General features: G+C 46.3%; 1 protein-coding gene across 1 annotated transcript; it reads left to right on the plus strand.

Annotated features, from left to right (window-relative positions):
• The first annotated feature begins 14,536 nt into the window (after window positions 1-14,536).
• LOC125465027 (rho-related GTP-binding protein RhoB-like) lies at window positions 14,537-18,026 on the plus strand. The gene has a single exon (XM_059654397.1). It carries the CDS (start codon window positions 14,613-14,615, stop codon window positions 15,195-15,197), a length of 585 nt encoding a protein of 194 aa, XP_059510380.1. The 5' UTR covers window positions 14,537-14,612; the 3' UTR covers window positions 15,198-18,026.
• Window positions 18,027-20,165: the final 2,139 nt, after the last annotated feature.

Here is a 20,165-nt window from a genome sequence, read left to right on the forward strand (position 1 = left end):
GTCAATGCCCCACTACACAACGTGGCCAGGTTCGGTTGCAATGTGGGCCCTTTAAGGCTCGGATTTTGCTTGCAGCTCTGCAAACAGCTTTCTCCGCGGTACTTGTTTCACAAAAAAACTCTCCCTTTCCCTCCCAACCCCCCACTCTACTAGGCATCTCTGCTTCTTTTCGCTTCAAGCAGCTCTTTGTAGTCATCTGCCCTTTGACCTTCTCCTCCGCCCCTCAACCCTTGGCCCCCTGAGAGAGCTGATTTCTCTTTTCCTTGTGAGCCACACTTAAGAGGTATAATTGGTCAGCAAATGGCAGCATTTTTGGAAGAGGAGTGGGGAGACATAATGATGTGACTATTTAAATGTTTGGAGAGATTGATTGTTTCATGAATGCCTGGCAGAAAAGACAGCGCCCTCCGCACAAGTTGGGCACTTAATCAGGTGAAAAACTCACACATATATGCCTGCAGATAATAAATGGTCAACATCTCGACAGACTACCGACCCCTACATGTAGCAAACACTGGCCTCTTCTCTTCGTCCAAGGCGTATTATTTCACACAGTAGGGTTATTTGATAAGTGCCAGTTACCCTGAGTGAGATAATGCCCTTTTGCCTATCCAACGTTTGCAACAGCTGACAGTGAGGTTTCACTCACAGGCCAGTTCCAGCACCCATCGCCCCCCACCCCTCTCCCACTGCACAAACACGCCCCATTCACAAGCTTATATTGAGCGTTTTCATGGCATGAGGATATGCTGCAGCCATTGAAACATTTTGAGGGGTAGCCACTGTTGGAGTGAAGGAAGATCCCACAAATGATGACGCAATAAGCAGCTGGGTCATCCGTTTTCCTGATATTGGTTGAATAGGAGCGCAGCGCTCGCCACAGTGACGAGGCTGTGGATGGTCGTAAGAACATAACAACTAGGAGCAGGAGGAGCTAAAATTCACTTCTTCCCACCATTCAATATGATCATGGCTGATCTCATCTCGCCCTCAACTCCACTTTCCTGCCTTCTCACTCACCATATACCTTCAAACTGTTAGTAATTAAAAATCTGTCTAGCTCTTCCTTAAATTTACTCAATTGCACTCTGGGCTAGTGATTTGCACAGATTCACCAGCCCTCTGAATGGAGTCATTTCTCCTCCTCTTTGTTTTAAACCTTACCAGCCCTTGTCTCGAAACCGTCACCCCTCACTCTCCATCTCTTTCTGAGCCACACGGAGGAAAAACTGAGATTTCTTTGTCAATGGCAGGCCCCGGTTTGGTTGGTTTGCGGGGGGGGCACGGGGGTGATGCGGACTGGTGCTGGTTGTAGTATTGAAAGTATCTGGTGGTGAAAGAAGCAGAGTTTGGGGGGTGGGTGGTGGTGTGCAGTTGCGATCTGTGAGGGGAAGTGCCTAGGTTATAATTAGGACCCTCTTGGCAAAGGGAAAATGAAGCATCAGAGGGTAATGACAGACCAATTTCCAACACATGGCTTCCCCCTTGCAGCCAATGAGAGCATGAACCATTAGCTGCAGCTGAGAGGCATCCCTATAATCATCACACGTCCTGCCCAGCACTTACTCTGAATAAAAGAGTAAATAACAGGTCAGGAAATGAGTGCAAATTAGACCCTGAAAGAAACATTGAGCGGGAACTCAAAGAGGCAGTTAGATAATACAGCTTCCTGTTGAGGATGGACAGTGAGCGCTTGTTTTACTGAGCTGTCTCTAACACTTGCTTTTCTCTTCCAAGATTTTGTCTTTTGGACGAGCATTCAGTGAGCACGCACGACTGAAAAGGAACTTCTTCAGAAAGGAGAAGAAAGGCTGTAAAGGTCCTCTCAGGGGAATGAAAACATACTCGTAAAGTCGTTCAGTCAAATTATTGTAAAATCCAATTATTTTCTGAGCATTCAGTTCCCAGTTTGCTCTTTTATTTATGTTGCTGAATTCAAATGGGTGGACAATTTTGTTTCTTTTTACACAAGATTATTCAGAACTCGCCTTCATGTTCGGGAACCTGCAGGAACGGGCACATTTGTTTCCCCAGGCACCCCAGGAAATATAAAAACCAAAAGAACTGCAGATGCTGTAAATCAGGAACAAAAACAAAGTTGCTGGAAAAACTCGGCAGATCTGGCTGCATCAGTGAAGCAAAAAACAGATTTAACTATTCTGAGATAACAAGGTGTAGAGCTGGATGAACACAGTAGGCCAAGCTGCATCAGAGGAGCAGGAAGGCTGATGTTTCGGGCCTGGACCCTTTAGGCCTGAAACTTCAGCCTTCCTGCTCCTCTGATGCTGCTTGGCCTGCTGTGTTCATCCAGCGCTATACCTTATTATCTCGGTTCCTACAATCTCTTAACAATTTTGAGGACCGTTCTGAGGAAGGGTCATCAGGCCCGAAACATTAACTCTGTTTTCTCCTTCACAGATGCTGCCAGACTTGCTGAGCTTTTCCAGCAATTTGTTTTTTTTAACCCAGAAAATATTCCTTAAGCAGGAGAAATATCCAACTGTGTGAAGAACGAGGCATCTTCCTCCATCAGAATCCTTTTCTAACACACTCATTTGGGACTGATATCTGTGTGTTTCCCCTCTGGTGGGGCAATCTTAGAATGAGAAGTCACTGTTTTAGGAGGAGGAACAGCAGATCTAAAACGGGAAGTTAAATTACTTCTCCGAAAGGTCGGTAAATCTGTGATATTCACTGTCCCAGAGTACAGTGGGTGCTGGGACATAAGGAGGAGATTAGCAGATTTTTAATGAGTTAGAGGCTGAAGGGTTATAGGGAGCAGTGGAGTTGAGGCTGAGACCTGGTCAGCCATGATTGTACTAAATAGTGGAGCAGGATCAACGGGCTGAATGGCCCATTCCTCCCCTCATTTCTTATCTTCTTAAACCATGGTCTCTCACAGACAGGGATCTGGCTGAATCTTATTTTTCACAGTAGGAAGAGGACCATCTTAATCTCTCTGTGTGCAGTAAGGGGGTGATCTGTTTGAGCTGTTAAGGCAGTTAAAGGCGTTGATAGAGAGAAAGAAACTATTTAATGGGCAGGCAGAGGCAGGTCCATAATAAGGGAAAATAATTTTTAAATGGGAGCAGGCTTTTGAAGGACGCACAGAGGAGAGTATTAATCTGGAACATGCCCCACCACCCCAAAAGCAAACCTGTCAATCCTGGGGTTCAAGTAAAGATTTCAAAACTGGGATGATAAATTTCTGTTAAGCAGGATTCTGAAGGGTATGATGGAGTTAAGGTACAGCTTAGACTTCGTATAACTGAATTTCAGGGTGGCTTGGTGGCTAATACCACTATATCACAGCACTGGGGACCCAGGTTCAATTCCACCCTTGGGTGACCAGCTGGGTGGAGTGTGCATGTTCTCTCCCCGCGTGCTCTGGTTTCCTCCTACAGTCCAAAGTTGTGTGTGTTAGGTGGATTAACCATACTATATTGCCCACAATGTGCAGGTTAGAGGGATTAGCCCTGGGAAATGCAGTGATAGGGAGAAGGGATGGGTCTGAGTATGATGCTCCTTAGAGAATCAGTGCAGTGCTGCATGGCCTCTTCCTACCCTGTAGGGATCTCATGAATACTGGGGAATGAGGAACCGAATGGCCTGTTGTGTAACCTGACTTGTGTGAGGTGCCATTAACACTCAGTATTTCATGTGAGAAGCTCTGGGAAACTAAGTCCTGCTGGAAGAGATGGAATGCAATCAATTCCTTTCTTCGATGATGACGTTACTATTGCACAAACAGGATGTAGCGAGTTACAATCCCTCCTGTGATTGGCCACTATATTTATTCCACCAGATTGACGTTGAAAAGGAGCAGCTGATTTCTCTGTTCAGTCTGGACCTGGCTGTCCCTCTGAAACAAAGAATCTGCTGTTGGGTCACAGGCAGCCCTGCAGTACACTGGCCATGCCTCTCGAGAATCACTGACTTCAATAAAATCACATTCAGTTCCATAAAAAGCAGGGCCAAAAGCATCACAGCTGCCCTGCCCCAAACAGTTTAAAACATTGGTCAAAATAAATCTGCATCAGGAATGCTAACAAGGGTATAATATCACTGTACCTCTAAATCAGAGGCCTGGTAGAAGACATTTTCCTCGTCAGTGTGTTCAGAGATGTTGTAAAAGGTAACGTCACCACACTCCCAGAGAATCACAACTGGCATTGATTCAATGTGAGGGTCGCCATCTTCAGGCAAGAGTTGAGAAGGTTACAGTGGCTCAGTGGTCAGCACTGTTGCCTGACAGGCCCAGGGACCTGGGTTCATATTCCGCCCTCGGGCAACTGTCTGTGTGGGGTTTGCACATTCTCCTCTTGTCTGTCTGGGTATCCTCTGGGTGCTCCGGTTTCCACCCACAGTCCAAGTTGGTGCAGGTTTGGCGGATTGGCTGTGCTAAATTACCCTGTAGTGTCCAGGGATGTGTAGGTTGGATAGGTTTTAGACATGGGAAAGGCAGGCTTACAAGGATGGGGTGGGTTGCTGTTGTATCAGTGATAATGGTAACTGCAGATGCTGGATGAAGGGTCTAGGCCCGAAATGTCAGCTTTTGTGCTCCTGAGATGCTGCTGGGCCTGCTGTGTTCATCCAGCCTCACATTTTATTATCTGGGGTGGGTTGCTGTTTGGAGGGTCAGGATGGATTCAACAGGCTGAATGGCCCGCTTCCACGCTGTGGGGTTTCTATTCCAATGAAGGATAACCTCAGTCAGTGCAGGAATTGAACCCAAGCTGTAAGTATCACTCTGCATCACGAACCAGCTATCCAACCAACCACCGGGAATGTGATTGCACTCATCTGGAGCAAGTGGGGCTTGAACCCAGGCCACCTTGCTCAGAGATAGTGACACCACCACTGTGCCACAAGAGCCCTGGTTGAGAGCTTCAAATACATCAGTTCAATCCCACTGGTCAGCTGTGGAATGCAAATTCAATTAATTGCTCAATCTGGAATAAAATTTGATAATGATTGTTATTCAAGTCCCATCCTTTAGGGAAGAAAATCTGCCATTCCTACCTGGTCTAGCCTACATGTTACTCTAGACCTGAAGCATGGTGGTTGACTCTAAACTCTCCGACTCACAAGTATATGAATTAGAAGGAGCAGTAGGCCATTCAGCCCCATTACAGCCTGCTGTATCACTTAATGAGGTCATGGTTGATCTGACTGTGGCTGCTACTCTGCATTCCCGTCAAATCCAGATGAACTTTGACCTTCTTTACTTCAGTTGTTGACATCTCACTGCCACCTCCTCAAAGTTGATATCGGATGGGCAATAAAATCCTAGGGCCTTGCCAGCAATGCTCGCAGCTCAAGAAAAGAATTCAAAGTGAAACTGGCCTCTCGATTGGGACAGTTGGAAAATCATCCAGGGTGGAGTTCAGTCCACAAAATGAGAACCTAGTCTGCTCCCTGCGTCCCCAGGTTCGACAGAGCTTGGACACAATCCCACGCAGGGTTACTGGCATGAGGTGAAGGCATAAAAGTAGCTGATTTCATCCATCTCCTGTTTTCTTTCGCTCATCTGTAGCCCCCAGGGCAGTTGCTGGGGAATCAAGCTTGTTAAGCCAATCACACAACAGCACGTTGCATGTGGCCAATTGGAAGGTTCACAATCCCCCAGGCAACAGAGGAATAAATAGACAAAACATTCACTGAATAAACAAAGGAGGGTGGGTGGGTAATTGAGCCAAAGGTGAAAACGTTCCCGGGGCCAAGTACCTTCTGTGGTTGTCATCATTTCCTCAAACTCAGCAGAATTGAAAAGGAATCTTTAAAAAAAAGTTGAAAGGAAGGACTGAAATATCGCAGATCCAAAAGTCAGCATTACCCTGGAATGATGGGCCAAATGATCACTGTATTGTTCCAGGTCATTAAAGTCAACCTAGATTCGGCATGGACTTAACAGGGTGGAAGCTGAAATGATAGTTTTACATTTGTGACTGACATGAATGAGAAGCACAGTTAAAAAATAATGGGGGAGGTGGGGGTTTCCAGTTAAGACAGAGGTGAAGAGAATGTTTTTCTCTCTCCGGGGGTGGTGGGTTTGTAGAACTCTTATCCCCGCAGAAACTGGAGGCAGGGGGTCATTGGCTATTGCTAAGGTTGAGTTGGCTGGATTCTTGATTGACAAGGAAACAAAGGTTATCAGGAGGCAGCGAGGAACATAGCGGCCTCGATTAGGCCATGATCTTAGCAAATGGTGACAGCTGTGTGGGGCTGAATGGCCTACCCTAATCCTAATCATGTACAGATGAACTGCAAGAAGAAGTGGTGAATGAGGGTACAGTTATGATATTTAAACAGCATTTAGATAAACACATGAATAAAAAATATTCGGAGGAATATGGGTGAAGTACAGGTAGGTGGGACGAGTTTAGTTTGGGATTATGGTCAGTATGGTCTGGTCGGACCAAAGGATCTGTTTTCATGCTGAATGTCTCTATGACTCTAAATCATATGATTGTATTCACTAAAGCATGAGAAGTCTAAACTAAGTGAAGATAGCAAGAACTGCAGATGCTGGAGCCAGAGACAACACAGTGTGGAGCTGGAGGAACACAGCAGGACAGGCAGCATCAGAGGAGCAGGAAAGCTGATGTTTCAGGTCGGGACCCTTCGTCAGGGCTGGAGAGGGGGAAGAGAGCTGGGAATTAAATAGAGGGAGTAGGATTGGGGCTGGGGAAGGTAGCTGGGATGCTGATAGGTGACTGCAGGTAGGGAGTGATGAGGATTGGTCGGTGAGGTGGGAGGAGAGGATAGGTGGGGGAGAAGATGGACAGGTTGTGTCAGGTCAAGGAGACGGGGATGAGAGAGAAGGTTGGTTCTGGAACGAAGCTGGGGGTGAGGAGATCCTAAAACTGGTAAAAGCTACATTTAGACCATTGGGCTGCAGGTTCCCAAGGCAGAATATGAGGTGTGAGTGGTGTCATTGTGACACTGGAGGAGGCCCAGGATGGACATGTCACACAGTGAGTGGGAGAGGGAGTTAAAATGGTTAGTGACCAGAAGGTGTTGTCGTTGTCGCCTACAGAGAGCAGATGTTCCACGAAATGGTCTCCGAGTCTCCGCTTGGTCTCACCGATGTAGAGGAGGCCACATCAGGAGCAATAGATACAGGAGACCAAGTTGTCGGTTGTCCCTGTCTGATGTGAGAGCTTTGCTTTGGGCTTTGAATGGAGGTGAGGGGGGAGGTGTTGGGGCATGTCTGGCACTTCCTGTGGTTGCAGGGAAAGGTGCCGGCGGCAGTGAAGCGAGCTGGAGGCATGGAGTAGAGCGGCTAGGGGCCAGAGCGGAGTGAGCTGGGGGCATGGAGTGGAGCTGAGACAGTAATTGAACTGGGTTCCGATGTGGGCGGTCAGCAGCTTGAGGCCAGTCAGACCATATGTGGAAGGCCCCTGCGCTGATCTACAGCAATCTGTTTATCTGACTGTAATGTTTAGCCTTTTAACTTATTTCTTATTTTCTAACATACTATGAGTCACTCTAAGGTAATGTAATATTTTTCATTATTTCTTTATTTTGTATCTAAGATTTGTACCTTGGCACATGAGGCTGACATTGTAAGCTTTTCACTGTACTCCTGTACTTCTGTACTTGAGTACATGTGAAAATAAAACCTAATTCTAATTCTTCTAATATAGCTTTCCTCGAATAAGCGGCTTAAAACTGTTCACAGTTTCCAGCTGCAGTCCAACTAGTGTTCTGGATAGTTTTAACAAAACCTTCCTGACTTTTATATTCCATTCCCTTTGAAATAAAGGCCCATATTTCTCTTGCTGTTTTTATTCCCCATTGTTCTTCAATGGCAGCTAACTGTGAATCATGGACGAGAACTCCCAAATCCCTCTGTATTTGACACAGTAAAGCACATAACGAGTTATATTGCAGCATTTTCAACCGAGACCAGCACAACTGTCAAGTCACAACATTGTATACACGCCATATACAGTCTTTAAAGGAGATTGTTTTTATTCATTCATGGGATGAGGGCATCGCTGGCCAGGCAGCATTTATTGCCCAGAGGGCAATTGCTGTGGTCTAGAGTCACAGGTAGGCCAGATAAGATAAGGATGGCAGTTTCCTTCCCTAAAGGACATTAGCAAACCAAAGGAGATTTTTTTCCTGACAATTGACAATGTTGTCATTCGATTTTTTTTCAATTGAATTCAAATTCCACCACCTGCCATGGTGGGGTTTGAACCCGAGTCCCCAGAATGTTATCTGGGTCTCTGGATTAACAGTCCAGTGATAACACCTCAAGGCCATCATCTCTCCCAGAGTCGTATTATCCTCTTAGAGGCAGGTATACACATAATATTCATGTTGTCTCTCAGAGTTGTGGCTTCTAGTTTAGAGTAATGCGAGGTATTGGATTTTGGCAAGGCAAACCAGGGCAGGAGTTACCCAGTTAGTGGTAGGGCCCTGGGGCGTGTTGACAAACAAAAAGACCTAGGTGTGCAAGTTCATAGTTCTTTGAAAGTGGAGTCGCAGGTAGACAGGATGGTGAAGAAGGCGTTTGGTGCACTTGCCTTCAATGGTTGGTGCATTGAGTGCAGGAGTTGGGAGGTCATGCTACTGGTGTACAGGACATTGGCGAGGCCCCTTCAGAATCTGCACACAATTCTGGTCTCCCTGCTATAGGAAAGATGTTGTCAAATGTGAAAGATTTACAAGGATGTTTTGGGTCCAGAAAGTTTGAGCCATAAGGAGATACTGAATACTCTGGGGCTTTTGTCCCTGGGGCATTGGAGGCTGATGGTTGACCTGAGAGGAGTTTATAAAATCATGAGGGACACAGATAGGGTGAATATCCAAGGTCTTCTCCCCAGGGTGGGGGAGTCCAAAACTAGAGGGCATGGGTTTAAGGTGAGAAGGGAGAAATTTAAAAGGGTCCTGAGGGGCAACTTCTTCACACGAAGGCTAGTGCGTGTGTTGATCGAGCTGCCAGAGGAAGTGGTGGAGGCTGGCACAGTTACAACATTTAAAAGGCATCTGGATGGATACATGAATAGGAAGGGTTTAAAGGGATATGGGCCAAATGCCAGCAAATGGAACTAGATCAGTTTGGGATATCTGGTTGGCACAAACAAGGTGGACCGAAGGGTCTGATTCTGTGCTGTATAACTCTATGATTCTGTGTTCCAAAGTTCTAGGTGACTTCTGGTCGATGAACTCACCCAGAAAAAACCCTTCTCTTGAGTGGAATAAATTCTACGAGTTGGGGCAGGTGGGCAAGATGAAGGGAGTCTAATGACTGACTGGCCAATCATGTGCTGGCCATTGAGAGCTGCCTCTTCTCTGCGTCCAGTACATTTCAACACAAGTGACTAACTCAGTATTGAGGGTTGGTAGCACAGTCCGGCTGTCCAAGGGTTGGTTAGCTTTGTTGGCTGGGTAGTTGGTTTGTAATGCAGTGTAGCACTAACAGTGCGGGTTGAATTCCTGCACTGACTCCTTCTCAACCATCTCCCCACCAGAGGTGTGGTAACCTCAGGTTAACTCCTCTCTCAGTTGCCTGTCTAATGAGAGAGCAGTAAATGATGGCTCAAAGCACCAGGGACCCGGGTTTGATCCCAGCCTTGGGCGGCTGTGTGATGTTTGCATATTCTCCTTGTGACCGCATGGGTTTCCTACGGGTGCTCTGCTTTCCTCCCTCGGCCCAAAAGATTCCATTCACCTCCTAATCCTCCCACTGACCTCACTCCCCGCCATTCCCTTTCCAAACCCCTCACTCACTCCCATTCATCTCCCAACCCCCTTACTCCCACTCTCCTCCAACACCCTTGCTCCCTCCCATTCCCCTTGCACACTCCCTCACTCTCTCTCATTCCTCTCCCAAGACCCTCACTCTCTTATTCATCTTCTAACTCCCTCCCATTACCATTCCCCTCCTAACCCCCTTAGTCACTCACTTTCAACTCCCAACTCCCTCACTCCCTACCACTGGACACTTTCCCCTTATTCTCCTTATCGGTTCGTACCTCACCAGCTCACTCACCACCTGGTTTACTCCTCATGAGGGCTCAGGAGTGAGAATGGGCGCATGACATGCTGAGAGAGGTGGCTGGGAGGGAGTGAGAGGTCTGGAGTCAGAGTGAACAGGATGAAATGAAGAGATCGGGAGAGGACAGTGGTGGGACAAAGTGAGCGTGTTGAGGGAGGAGGTGAGTGTGAGTGACTGAGGGGGTCAAGAGAGTCAGTGAGCAACAGGTAAGGAACCTCAACAGGAGAGTTGGAGGGAGTGAGGAGGTGAGGAGAGTCAATGACTGGGAGTGAATGAGGAGAAAAATGGAGGCACTGAGGGGCTGTGGAGAGGTAGGGAGTGCGGTGAGTGAGAGTGAGGAGATGGAAGGAGTGAGGGACAGGGGTAGAGAGGAGTGGGAGGGATTAGTGGGTGAGGAGTGGGTTGTGAGGAGGTGATGAGAGGAAGGGAGTGAGGGATGAGGAGAGGGAGGAGTGGGGATAGTGAGGGGGTGAAGAGTGAGAGATAGTGCAAGGGAGTGAGGAGTGAGTAGAGGGAGGAAGGGGGAAGGACGGAGTGAGCAGGTGAGGAGAGGGAGGGAGTGAGGAGGTAAAAAGAGTAAGGGAGTGAGAGGGTGAGGAGTTAAGGGGATTGGGGGAATGAGTAGAAGGAGGGAATGAGAGGGTGAGGAGTAAGAGGGATTGAGGGGGTGAGGAGAGGGAGAGAGTGAGAGGGTTAGGGAGTGAGGGGTGAGGAGAGTGAGGGGGTGAGGAGAGTAAGGGAGGGAGGGGGAGAGGGAGGGAGGGAGATGGAGAGAGAGGAGAGGGAGGGAGAGAGGGAGGGAGGGAGGGAGTGGGTGAGGAGAAGGAGCGAGTGAGGAGAGGAAGGGAGTGAGAGGGTGAGGAGATGGAGACAGTGAGGAGAAGGAGGGATTGGATTAGGTCTCTAATTTGAAACAGTGCAGGAGAAACTGACAGTGTCTGTGGAGGGAGAAACAGAATTAACATTTCATGTGCAATGTGATACCTCTGCAGAGCAATAATTTACAAACTATGCTAAAGCAGAATGTGCTCTTCCAGTGCGCAGTGTGACATGTGTAAACACTTCATAGAGGGCGAGACTTTCTGAATAGTTTTAGGAAGTTACTTCTAATTCCACAGAGCTGTTAAAACAGCAGACAGGTCACCTGCGCTGTCACGTTCTGAAACAGCTTCAGGGATTTCAGAAGTAAAATAACTCAACTGTGCCACCTCATGGTGTAAATTCAGTACGACCAAGAGACCATTTGAAATACGAAGCCAGAACATTAAAACATCTTTCAGCCACACTGATCTAACAGCTCCAATTAAACAGCTCCAAATCACACCAAAAGATCCAAAATAATTGTGGGAATGCACAAAACATTGATTATTGGGAAATACAGTGTTGGGTGGCAATTATTTCACTCTTCAAATCTCGACACTGTGAGAGGTCACTTGAAACAAAGACTGTTCAGCTGGTAAAGGATTGAAGAGCCTCTAACTTTCACCATTTCTGCCTGCAATCATCGCCGTCCAGCTCTCTCTCACACCGCTCCCTCAATGGAAAGAACAAACCTCCCTAATGATTATCAGAACCTTACACAAGGTCCATGCATCTAAACAATTAATTTTCTTTCTATGAAAGTATTCTCACTGTTATTATTGAGGTGCACAGTGCAATCCCACTGACAGCAAAGTGAGCCTGTCTGGGTTAGTCAATGAACGGGTCAAACACTCTCTGATGCATGGCATCATGACATCCTTCATGTTGGAGCAAGTGGGTGCTTGTCAAAAATCCTTTGATTTGGCTTTATTATTGCTTCATTGACATCCCATGCCCAGGAACACTGGACGAAAGGATGTTCGTCAGCTTACATAGTCAAGTGACTATTTGATGTTGGTGGGCTTCCCCGCATTCTATGGACATCTGCAAAGTACATTCAGTTCTGATGAGCTGCCATCAGTTTGAAAACTGCGGTCATTTCACGTACCCAACCCCTCCCAACACCACCTCTCCTATCCTTCCTCCAGCCCCACCACTCGCCTCTATTTATTTCTGGGATCCCCTCCCCCTCCTCGGACCTGATGAAGGGTTTTGGCCCAAAATGTTGACTTTCCTGCTCCTCGGATGCTGTCTGACCGGCTGTGCTTTTCCAGTGTCACACCAATAGACTCTGGCTTCCAGCATCTGCAGTAATTATTGTCTTTCTCCCAGGAATGGGTGGGGTTGGGTACAGGTTTGGGGCTAATGGTTAAAATGGTAAAAGTCTCAAAAAGCTGCTGACCCCCAGTTTCAACGAAGGCAGGAGGAGTAATGAGAAAACAGTCCTCTCTCACGAGATGGGCCAGTCAATGTTATTAGAAACTCTTAAAATTCTAAACTCTAAAATTCTGCAGAGGAAGCGATAGCCTATTGGTGTTATCATGAGGCGATAAATCCTGAGACGCAGGTAATGTTCTGGGAATCCAAGTTCAACCCCATTATGGTAGATGGTGGCTATATAAATTCAGTTCACAAAAAGCTGGAATTATAAGTCTATGACAACTATGAAATCATTGTTGATTGTTGGGTAAAACCCCATCTGGTTCACTAATGTCCTGTAGGGAAGGAAACTGCCATTTTACCTGGTCTGGCCTCCACATGACTCCAGACCCACAGCAATGTGGTTGACTTTTAACTGCCCTCTGGGCATTTCAAGACAAGCAATAAATGTTCACCGAGCCAGTGATGCCCTCATCCCACAGGTGAATGTCGAAAAAAATCTACTTTCGAAAGATTTTTATTTTTGACTCACATTGGCCTAGTTCTGAGTAGATGATATTGGGCCTTCCTATTGAAGAGGTGCAACATAGCTGAGGTGGACACTTTAGGGTTGAGGGTTGACCGCTGTGGCCCAGCTGAATCTACCCCTCCATTGTCCCTACTGTGGTCTGATTAGGAATCAGAACCAATCACTGAGTGCAGATGCCCTCCTTCAGTACCTAAACAAGTCTGGAACTGAGTCATTCCAGGTCTGGACTGACCCAAGGTTTGAACCTCAACCTGCACTGAGTAACATAGCCATCGCTTTCGGCAACTGTCCAACCTTTAGAAAAGGCTTCCCGATCATTCTTGAGAGAGAATGCTCTCCTCCTTGGCCCACAAGCCGTGCCATAAAGGCACTTACCCAAGGGATTGTGCCCATCTCTCACCTTCTTTTCCTGAGAACTGGAAAACCACGCCAAACATGAGTTAAAAAAAAATAATCTTGTCACATTGCTGTTTGTTGGAGCATACCAGGGACAAATTGGCAACACCTACGGGAAATACTTAATGAAAAGTGGTTACGGAAATGCAAATCCTTCTATCTTCCATTCTTTCATTCTCTCTTTCTTTCTATCTTTCCTTGTTTCCTTATTGATTACTTTCACAATGTGCTATATTCCCAAGACAACCAACCGGATTATAAAGGGCAAGGGGGTCATAGGTGAAGAATAGTATCAACTCAGGCACCCCCCCCCCCCCCCCACCCCCACTCCACCACTGACAATCAACACCTTCAGCAGAGGAGGAGGAGAAGGTGAAGGAGAAAGTGAAGGTGAAAGGGAAGGAGAAGGAGAAGGAGAAGGAGATGGAGATTACAAAGGGGGTTTGACAGCCTGAATCCGAGAATCCATGATAAGATCTTTGGCAAAGAAACAGCTGTAGGGAAGTTATTGAGACTGAATTGACTCAGCGAGTTGGAATGAACTGGATGGGATTCACTGCTGGGGGGGTGCTCGTTCACCTTCAACTTTGAAAAGAAAATTCCCATGACAAAAGGGCTTCTCAGAGGTTGGGAGGGTGTCAGAGGTGGGGTTAGGAAGAGCGGGCAACATGGTGGCTCAGTGGTTAGCCTCATAGTGCCAAGGACCCAGGTTCAGTAACAGCTTTGGATGACTGTCTCTGTGGAGTTTGCACATTCTCCCTGTTTCTGTGTGAATCTCGTCCCACAGTCCAAAGATGTGCGGGTTAGGGTGGGTTGGCCATGGGAAATACCGGATTACAGGGATAGGGTAGGGTAATGTGGGGCATGTCTGGGCGAGGGATGCCCTTTGGAGGCAGCCTGTTTCTGCACAAACAGGGTGTAGAGCTGGATGAACACAGCAGGACAAGCAGCATCAGAGGAGCAGGAAAGCTGACGTTTCTGCACTGTAAGGATTCTATGATCTCCAAAGAGGAATAATTGTACAAATCGTTGAGAGGGCTGGCACGGACTTGATAGATTGAATGGTCTCTGCCTGTGGTGTGCGTCAGCTCAGAGAGGAACAAAAACAAAGCTGAACAAAACAACAAGAACGAAAAGCTGCTAGCTATTTTTAAATGCAGTACCTGGGCTCTGCGAAAGGTGTGGGGAAAGCAAGGATTTGAACATTGGTGATGTCAATGAATTGCTGCAGAATGGCCCAATCATTCTACCTGGAGGACTGTGCTCAGAAACCAGACAGACTGGATTGGCCTGTCGCTGCTTGCACTGATTCATAAAAAGGCACTGCCCTTGGCAGCTGAGAGCAATAATCCTGCAGAGTGTTGGAGGAGGCTGAACACAGACAGCTTCCTGATCGCATCAGGAATTCGATCAAGGTGTATCAGAGAGGGCAGGATGGCCACGTTAAGGAGGAAGCTGGTGGTGGTTGGCGACGGTGGCTGTGGTAAGACCAGCCTGTTGTTTGTTCTGAGCAAAGACGAGTTCCCCGAAGACTACGTCCCTACAGTATTTGAGACCTACGTGGCAGATATAGAAGTGAACCAGAAATTAGTGGAGCTGGCACTGTGGGACACGGCCGGTCAGGAGGACTACGACCGCCTACGGCCCCTGTCCTACCCTGACACAGACGTCATCCTCATCTGCTTCTCCGTGGACAGCCCCGACTCGCTGAGGAACATTCCGGACAAGTGGATGCCCGAGGTCAGGCACTTCTGCCCCGGTGTGCCAGTGGTACTGGTGGGTAACAAGAAGGACCTGAGGAGTGACCAGCGAGTGTTGAAGGAGCTGGCCCGGAGCAAGAAGGAGCCTGTCCGGTGGGAGGAGGGCCAGGCCATGGCTGAGAGGATCGGGGCCTACCATTACCTGGAATGCTCAGCCAAGACCAAGGAAGGCGTCTGGGAGGTGTTTGAAACGGCCACCAGGGCCACCCTGAAAGCCTCGAGGATGGGATGCTTCAGCTGCCGGTGCACCCTGTTGTAAAGGTGTGTGGAAGCAGGACTGAAAAACAGAACTTGTGTTTATGGAAGGCAACTCAGTGTCACAAGTGAAAGAAACGCCTAAAATATCAGGGAAATGGAAAAATGCATCAGGCCATGGATGTGCTTGTGGGACCTAGTCTGGAGAATCGACATGATCTATAACACAATGGACTGTTCGCTAAAAAACAGAATTTGACTTTGGGAAACTCTCCAGATTTTGTGTGTGTGTCTCTGTGTGTCTTTGTCTGTGTGTGTGTGTGTGTGTGTGTGTGTGTGTGTGTGTGTGTGTGTGTGTGTGTGTGTGTGTGTGTGTGTGTGTGTGTGTGTGTCTTCATCAAACTGAGGAATTTAAACACTCCTTGTTTTAAAAGGAGGAGGTGTAAATTGAGCCCTTATTCCACTACAGGGTGAAACTGCTTTATAGGGCATGTCTGAACTGTCAACCTTCCTCAGTCCTGGGGCAGAAATGTGTTACAGAAATAGATCAAATCAGGTATTATCTCTCCCAGATTAGATCGCATTGTTAATGGAGGGTTGGCAAGGGAGGTGAAGTTTGGGGGTGTATGTGCAGTGTAGGAGGATGTTGGTAAATCAGGGTTTGGTGTGATCCTCTGAGACGGCTCTTGTTTTCTGGGGTTCAGCCTTCTGCATCCATGTGGACAGTTTCTTGTCAGCTAATCTCCTAAAATTTGATGTGCTTGTTTGCAGAGTGTTCTGAGTTAGGTCATTACAAATAAGGGGAGGATTGTCAATCTAGCAACTGGTGTGAATGGAAATTCCCTGTGAGAGGAAAATAAATTTTCAGCTTGCTACCGAAGGTGATCGCTGTGAGAGAGAGAAAGAGTCAAAAAATTATTGTGTATGTGTGTGTAGAGGAGGCTATATTTTTGTGTAAATGAAGGTGAAATTATAATTTTTTCAGTGTGAACATTAAACTATATTTGTGTGTGCATGAAGGCAAAATTATATTTTTTGTGCGTGTGATTGTGAAATGATATTTTCTTGTGTGTGTGAAGGCAAAGTGATATTTTTGTGTGTGTGCGTGCCTCCGTGCGTGACGGTCAGATTACATTTATTGATGGGGCCCCAAGTTATGGGAAGAGTAATTCTGTTAGCGAGATGCAAGTAGATGGTGGCACACATCCACTAGGCGAATGTTTAAATTTCAAATTGCCCAGATGGAACTTGTTTGTAATTATCTGAGTTATTAATCCCTCCTTCCCTCCGTTATCTGCAGCTCAGTCAGTGACAGAGTGGAATTGAGTTGCCTTGACTTGTAAGATTTGGGCAAACAGGCAGTCAACCATCCAACAGTGATGTGAGACCGACCCCTATCCTTGCTGCAGCTTTGACTCATGTACTTTGGAAGGGGAGGTGAGGAAGTTGGTGGGTGGAAAGGGATGTATGGATATAGGAGAGAGAATATATGAAAGACTTTCAGCATGTTGGATGAAGATAATGTATAAGACAGGGCTCAAATACCAGTCAAGTTTGAATATTGATGAGATTTACTTGAAATCTGATTTATGGAAACATTTAGGTTGGATTTTTTTGATTGATGTTGTGGCATTAATAGTCTAAAATAAAATGATTACCAAACAGAAAATCTAAGATCTAAAAATTTCAAACAGTCGCACTGGAAATAATTCAGTGTTGTGCTGACAGAGTAAGGTTTCCACCCCATGAATCTGTTTGGATCAACATTTCTGCCTCAATGCTGAACAATGATATTTTCTGAGATGAATTTTATTGTTTTGTTTTGCCAGTTCTTGATAATTAAGTCTACCTCCTGTTAGAGGATCTGCATCTGTCACTGTTAAACTTTCATTCTTACTTCACAGAGGTAAGAATGGTTAAAAATTACCTTTACCTCTAAATGCAAATTGTAAATGGTGTGGTGAAGGAAAGCTCTTGTATTTATCAAGGGTCATTATTGTATCCCATAGGATGTTCTGAGAACTTCCCACACAATGAATTGCTTTCAATTTGTGAACCATCAAGGCTCACAGGTTCGCATGTTTTTAGCTCCAGCCCTTTATAATTCTGCCTTGCACCTATGAATCTAAAACAACTGATAGCAACACAGCCTATCCAACTGTCCTGTTCACAGATTACCCCTTATTTTGAACACTTGGCCACCGCACCTTCCTTTGAGACACTTTTGTTTTTGTCCCAGATTTCTAGGAAAGCTCGTGGGAGCTCAGCTTGTGAGTTGAAGGGTTTGAGCAGGACTGTGTGCCTCTCAAAGGGGGATGATAACATTGAAATTGTGCAGGTTAAATTGTAGTTATGTGTGACTCAACATGCCCTCCCCCCCGCCATCCAACTGTCCTGCACATTCTTCCTGCCACCACCCTTCCTGGTCCTGTGGTAGGATTGGGATTTTACTAAGAGTTGGCCAGTCAGCTGCAATCCCTAATGTGAAACTCTAATTCTGACAGGACAAGTAAGCCTCCCACAGTCAAATAGTCCGCAGACTCTCCACAATGAGTGACAATGGCACATCATTAAAAAAAAGTGCCTTACGGTATGTGAAACTTTTTGAGATGTCCAAGGGATGCAAAAGGCACTATATAAATAGAAACTCTCTTCAATTCAAACAGAACAGTGATAGTTACGTGGCACTGTGGAGTGTCTGGAACCTATGGGATTAAATCTCATATACTGGGGACAGCACTCTGTGAACACACACTGCCATATTCTGGTGCAGATGCTTCAAGAATATTTATTTCAAAGTATCATTTAAAATTTTATTTGCTTTAAGAATTGTGTAAACAGCTGATTTTTTTCTCTCTCAGTTAATACTGAATGTAAAAGACTAAACTGAATGTCCTTCAAAGCTGCCAAAAGAATATGAAGACTTTGTTACAATCTTTTCCACAGTTAATACCCCATTTGCGTTTTGTTTTTTTTAATGCGATGTAATAAGTATGAAAATAGCAACATTATTTAAAGTCTAGTGTTGTATGGTACCGGTGTTAATCACTTGCACATATAGAGGGTCGCTAAAAGATGAAGGATGTAACTTTCTCACAGTAGTTCTGTGAGCTACTGAGAGGCAATTTGCAATAAGATGGACAATTAGTCTCTGAATCTCTGAGCTCACTTTTTAAATTACTATCCACTGAGCCTGCAACAAATACTTATTCAAGTGAGCACAGTGATTCCTTCCACTGCTGAGCGCATTAACATTTTTCCTTCATGGGATGTGGGGGCCTCTGGCTGGGCCAGCATTTATTACCCGTCCTTAGTTGCCCTTTAAACAGAGTGCCTCTCTGGGACCATTTCAGAAGTTGGTTGAGTGTCATCATGCATGTCTGGAGATTGAGTTGGAACTTTCATTTTGAAGCTCCCTTATGCTGGAAGTGTATAAAACACGAGTTAGATCGCAGCTAGAGTATTGTGTGCAGTTGGAGGAGGGATGCGATTGCACTGGAGAGGGTGCAGAAGAAGATTTACCGGGATGTTGCCTGGTTGGAAAATTTTAGTTATGAAGAAGAACTGGACAGGTTAGGGTTGTTTTACTCCGAGCAAAGGAAACTGAGGGTGGGTGGGGTGGGAGTGGGAGGAGAGGAGGTGGCCTGACTAATGTGTAAAAAATTATAGGGGATTACAGGCATAAAGGAAGACACCTCTCCCACTGATGGGCCTGGGAGTATAGATTTAAGGCAGCAGGCAGTAAGTTTGAGGGGATGTGAGGAACTTCTCTTTTTTTACCTCGAGGATGATGGGAATCTGGAGCTCACTGACTGTCTGGGTGGGAGATGGAAAAAGCCTCTTGACATTTCAGAAGTATTTCCTTTAGGGAAGGAAAATGTCATCCCAAGCTGGTCTGGCCAACATGCGATTCCCGACCCGCAGCAATGTGGTTGACTCTGAACTGCCCGCTGGGCAATTAGGGATGGGCGGGCAGTGACGTCTTCACCCCATGAATGAATTAAACAGAAAAGGTGTACACTTGTGATACCAAGGCACATAAAGTGATGGGCCAAGTGTTGGAAAATAGAATGAGAATAATCAGGTGGGTTGTTTTTGAGCTTGATGGGCTTGATGGGCTGAAAAGCCATTTCCTGTGCTTGAAGGCACCCATGACCCTGGAGTCGCATGTAGAAAAGATCAAGATTGAGGTCTCCACTAACATGAGACAACGAGCAAAGTGGCCATGAGATCAATAAAGGAAGTATTGGTGAATCACATCCAAGCATCAAGACTTGGGAAGTCGTGGAGCAGGGGCAAGGTACCATAGAACAGCATGCACTACTGAGGCTAAAAATTCTGGATAGTGGGGAACAGATCAAAAACAGAGACAAGAAGGAATTACTTCTCTCAAGGTCATAAATCTTTGGAATTCACTATCCCAGGGAGTGGTGGATGTTGGAACATTAAGTAAATTAAAGAGGGGATAAACAGATTAATTATTAACAGTTTGAAGAGTTAAGGAGAAAAAGGGAGAAAATGGAGTTGAGGCCGAAATGAGATCAGCCATAATTGTAGTAAATGGCGGAGCAGGCTCAAGGGACTGAGTTGTTCTTGCGTTCCCAGAGTGCAGCATTAAAGATTAAGGAGGTGTTGGGTCGATTAGGAACAGGAAAGGTGGGCCATGTTGGGGGGGTTGTTTGTATCCATATTCCAAAGAATCCCAGTCCCTGGTGCAGGCACGCCATTGGTATTGGTGGCAGTCTGCAGGCTGTTGGGGAGGTGGGGTATGAAGCTGGAAAGACAGCCAGCCATGAGTCCACCCTCTGTAATCAAAGTTGACACGAAAGTGATGAATTAGCCATTGTGGTGACCCCTATGTAACATGGGAAAACCTGGAAGAGAAAGGAAAAGAGATCAAGAAGATTTTAAACCTCTGTAAGTTTCCCAAACTGATTCCTGGGATGGCAGGACTGGTGTACGAGGGGAGTCTGGATTGGTCAGGACAATATTCATTGGAATTCAGAAGAATGACAGGGAGGATCTCAAAGAA

The sequence above is a fragment of the Stegostoma tigrinum genome, chromosome 24, assembly GCF_030684315.1.
Source record: "Stegostoma tigrinum isolate sSteTig4 chromosome 24, sSteTig4.hap1, whole genome shotgun sequence".
NCBI classification, from domain to species: domain Eukaryota; kingdom Metazoa; phylum Chordata; class Chondrichthyes; order Orectolobiformes; family Stegostomatidae; genus Stegostoma; species Stegostoma tigrinum.

Bases quoted from the DNA above. Each gene is read 5' to 3' on its own strand.
- LOC125465027 (XM_059654397.1), top strand. From the start codon at position 14,613: ATGGCCACGTTAAGGAGGAAGCTGGTGGTGGTTGGCGACGGTGGCTGT.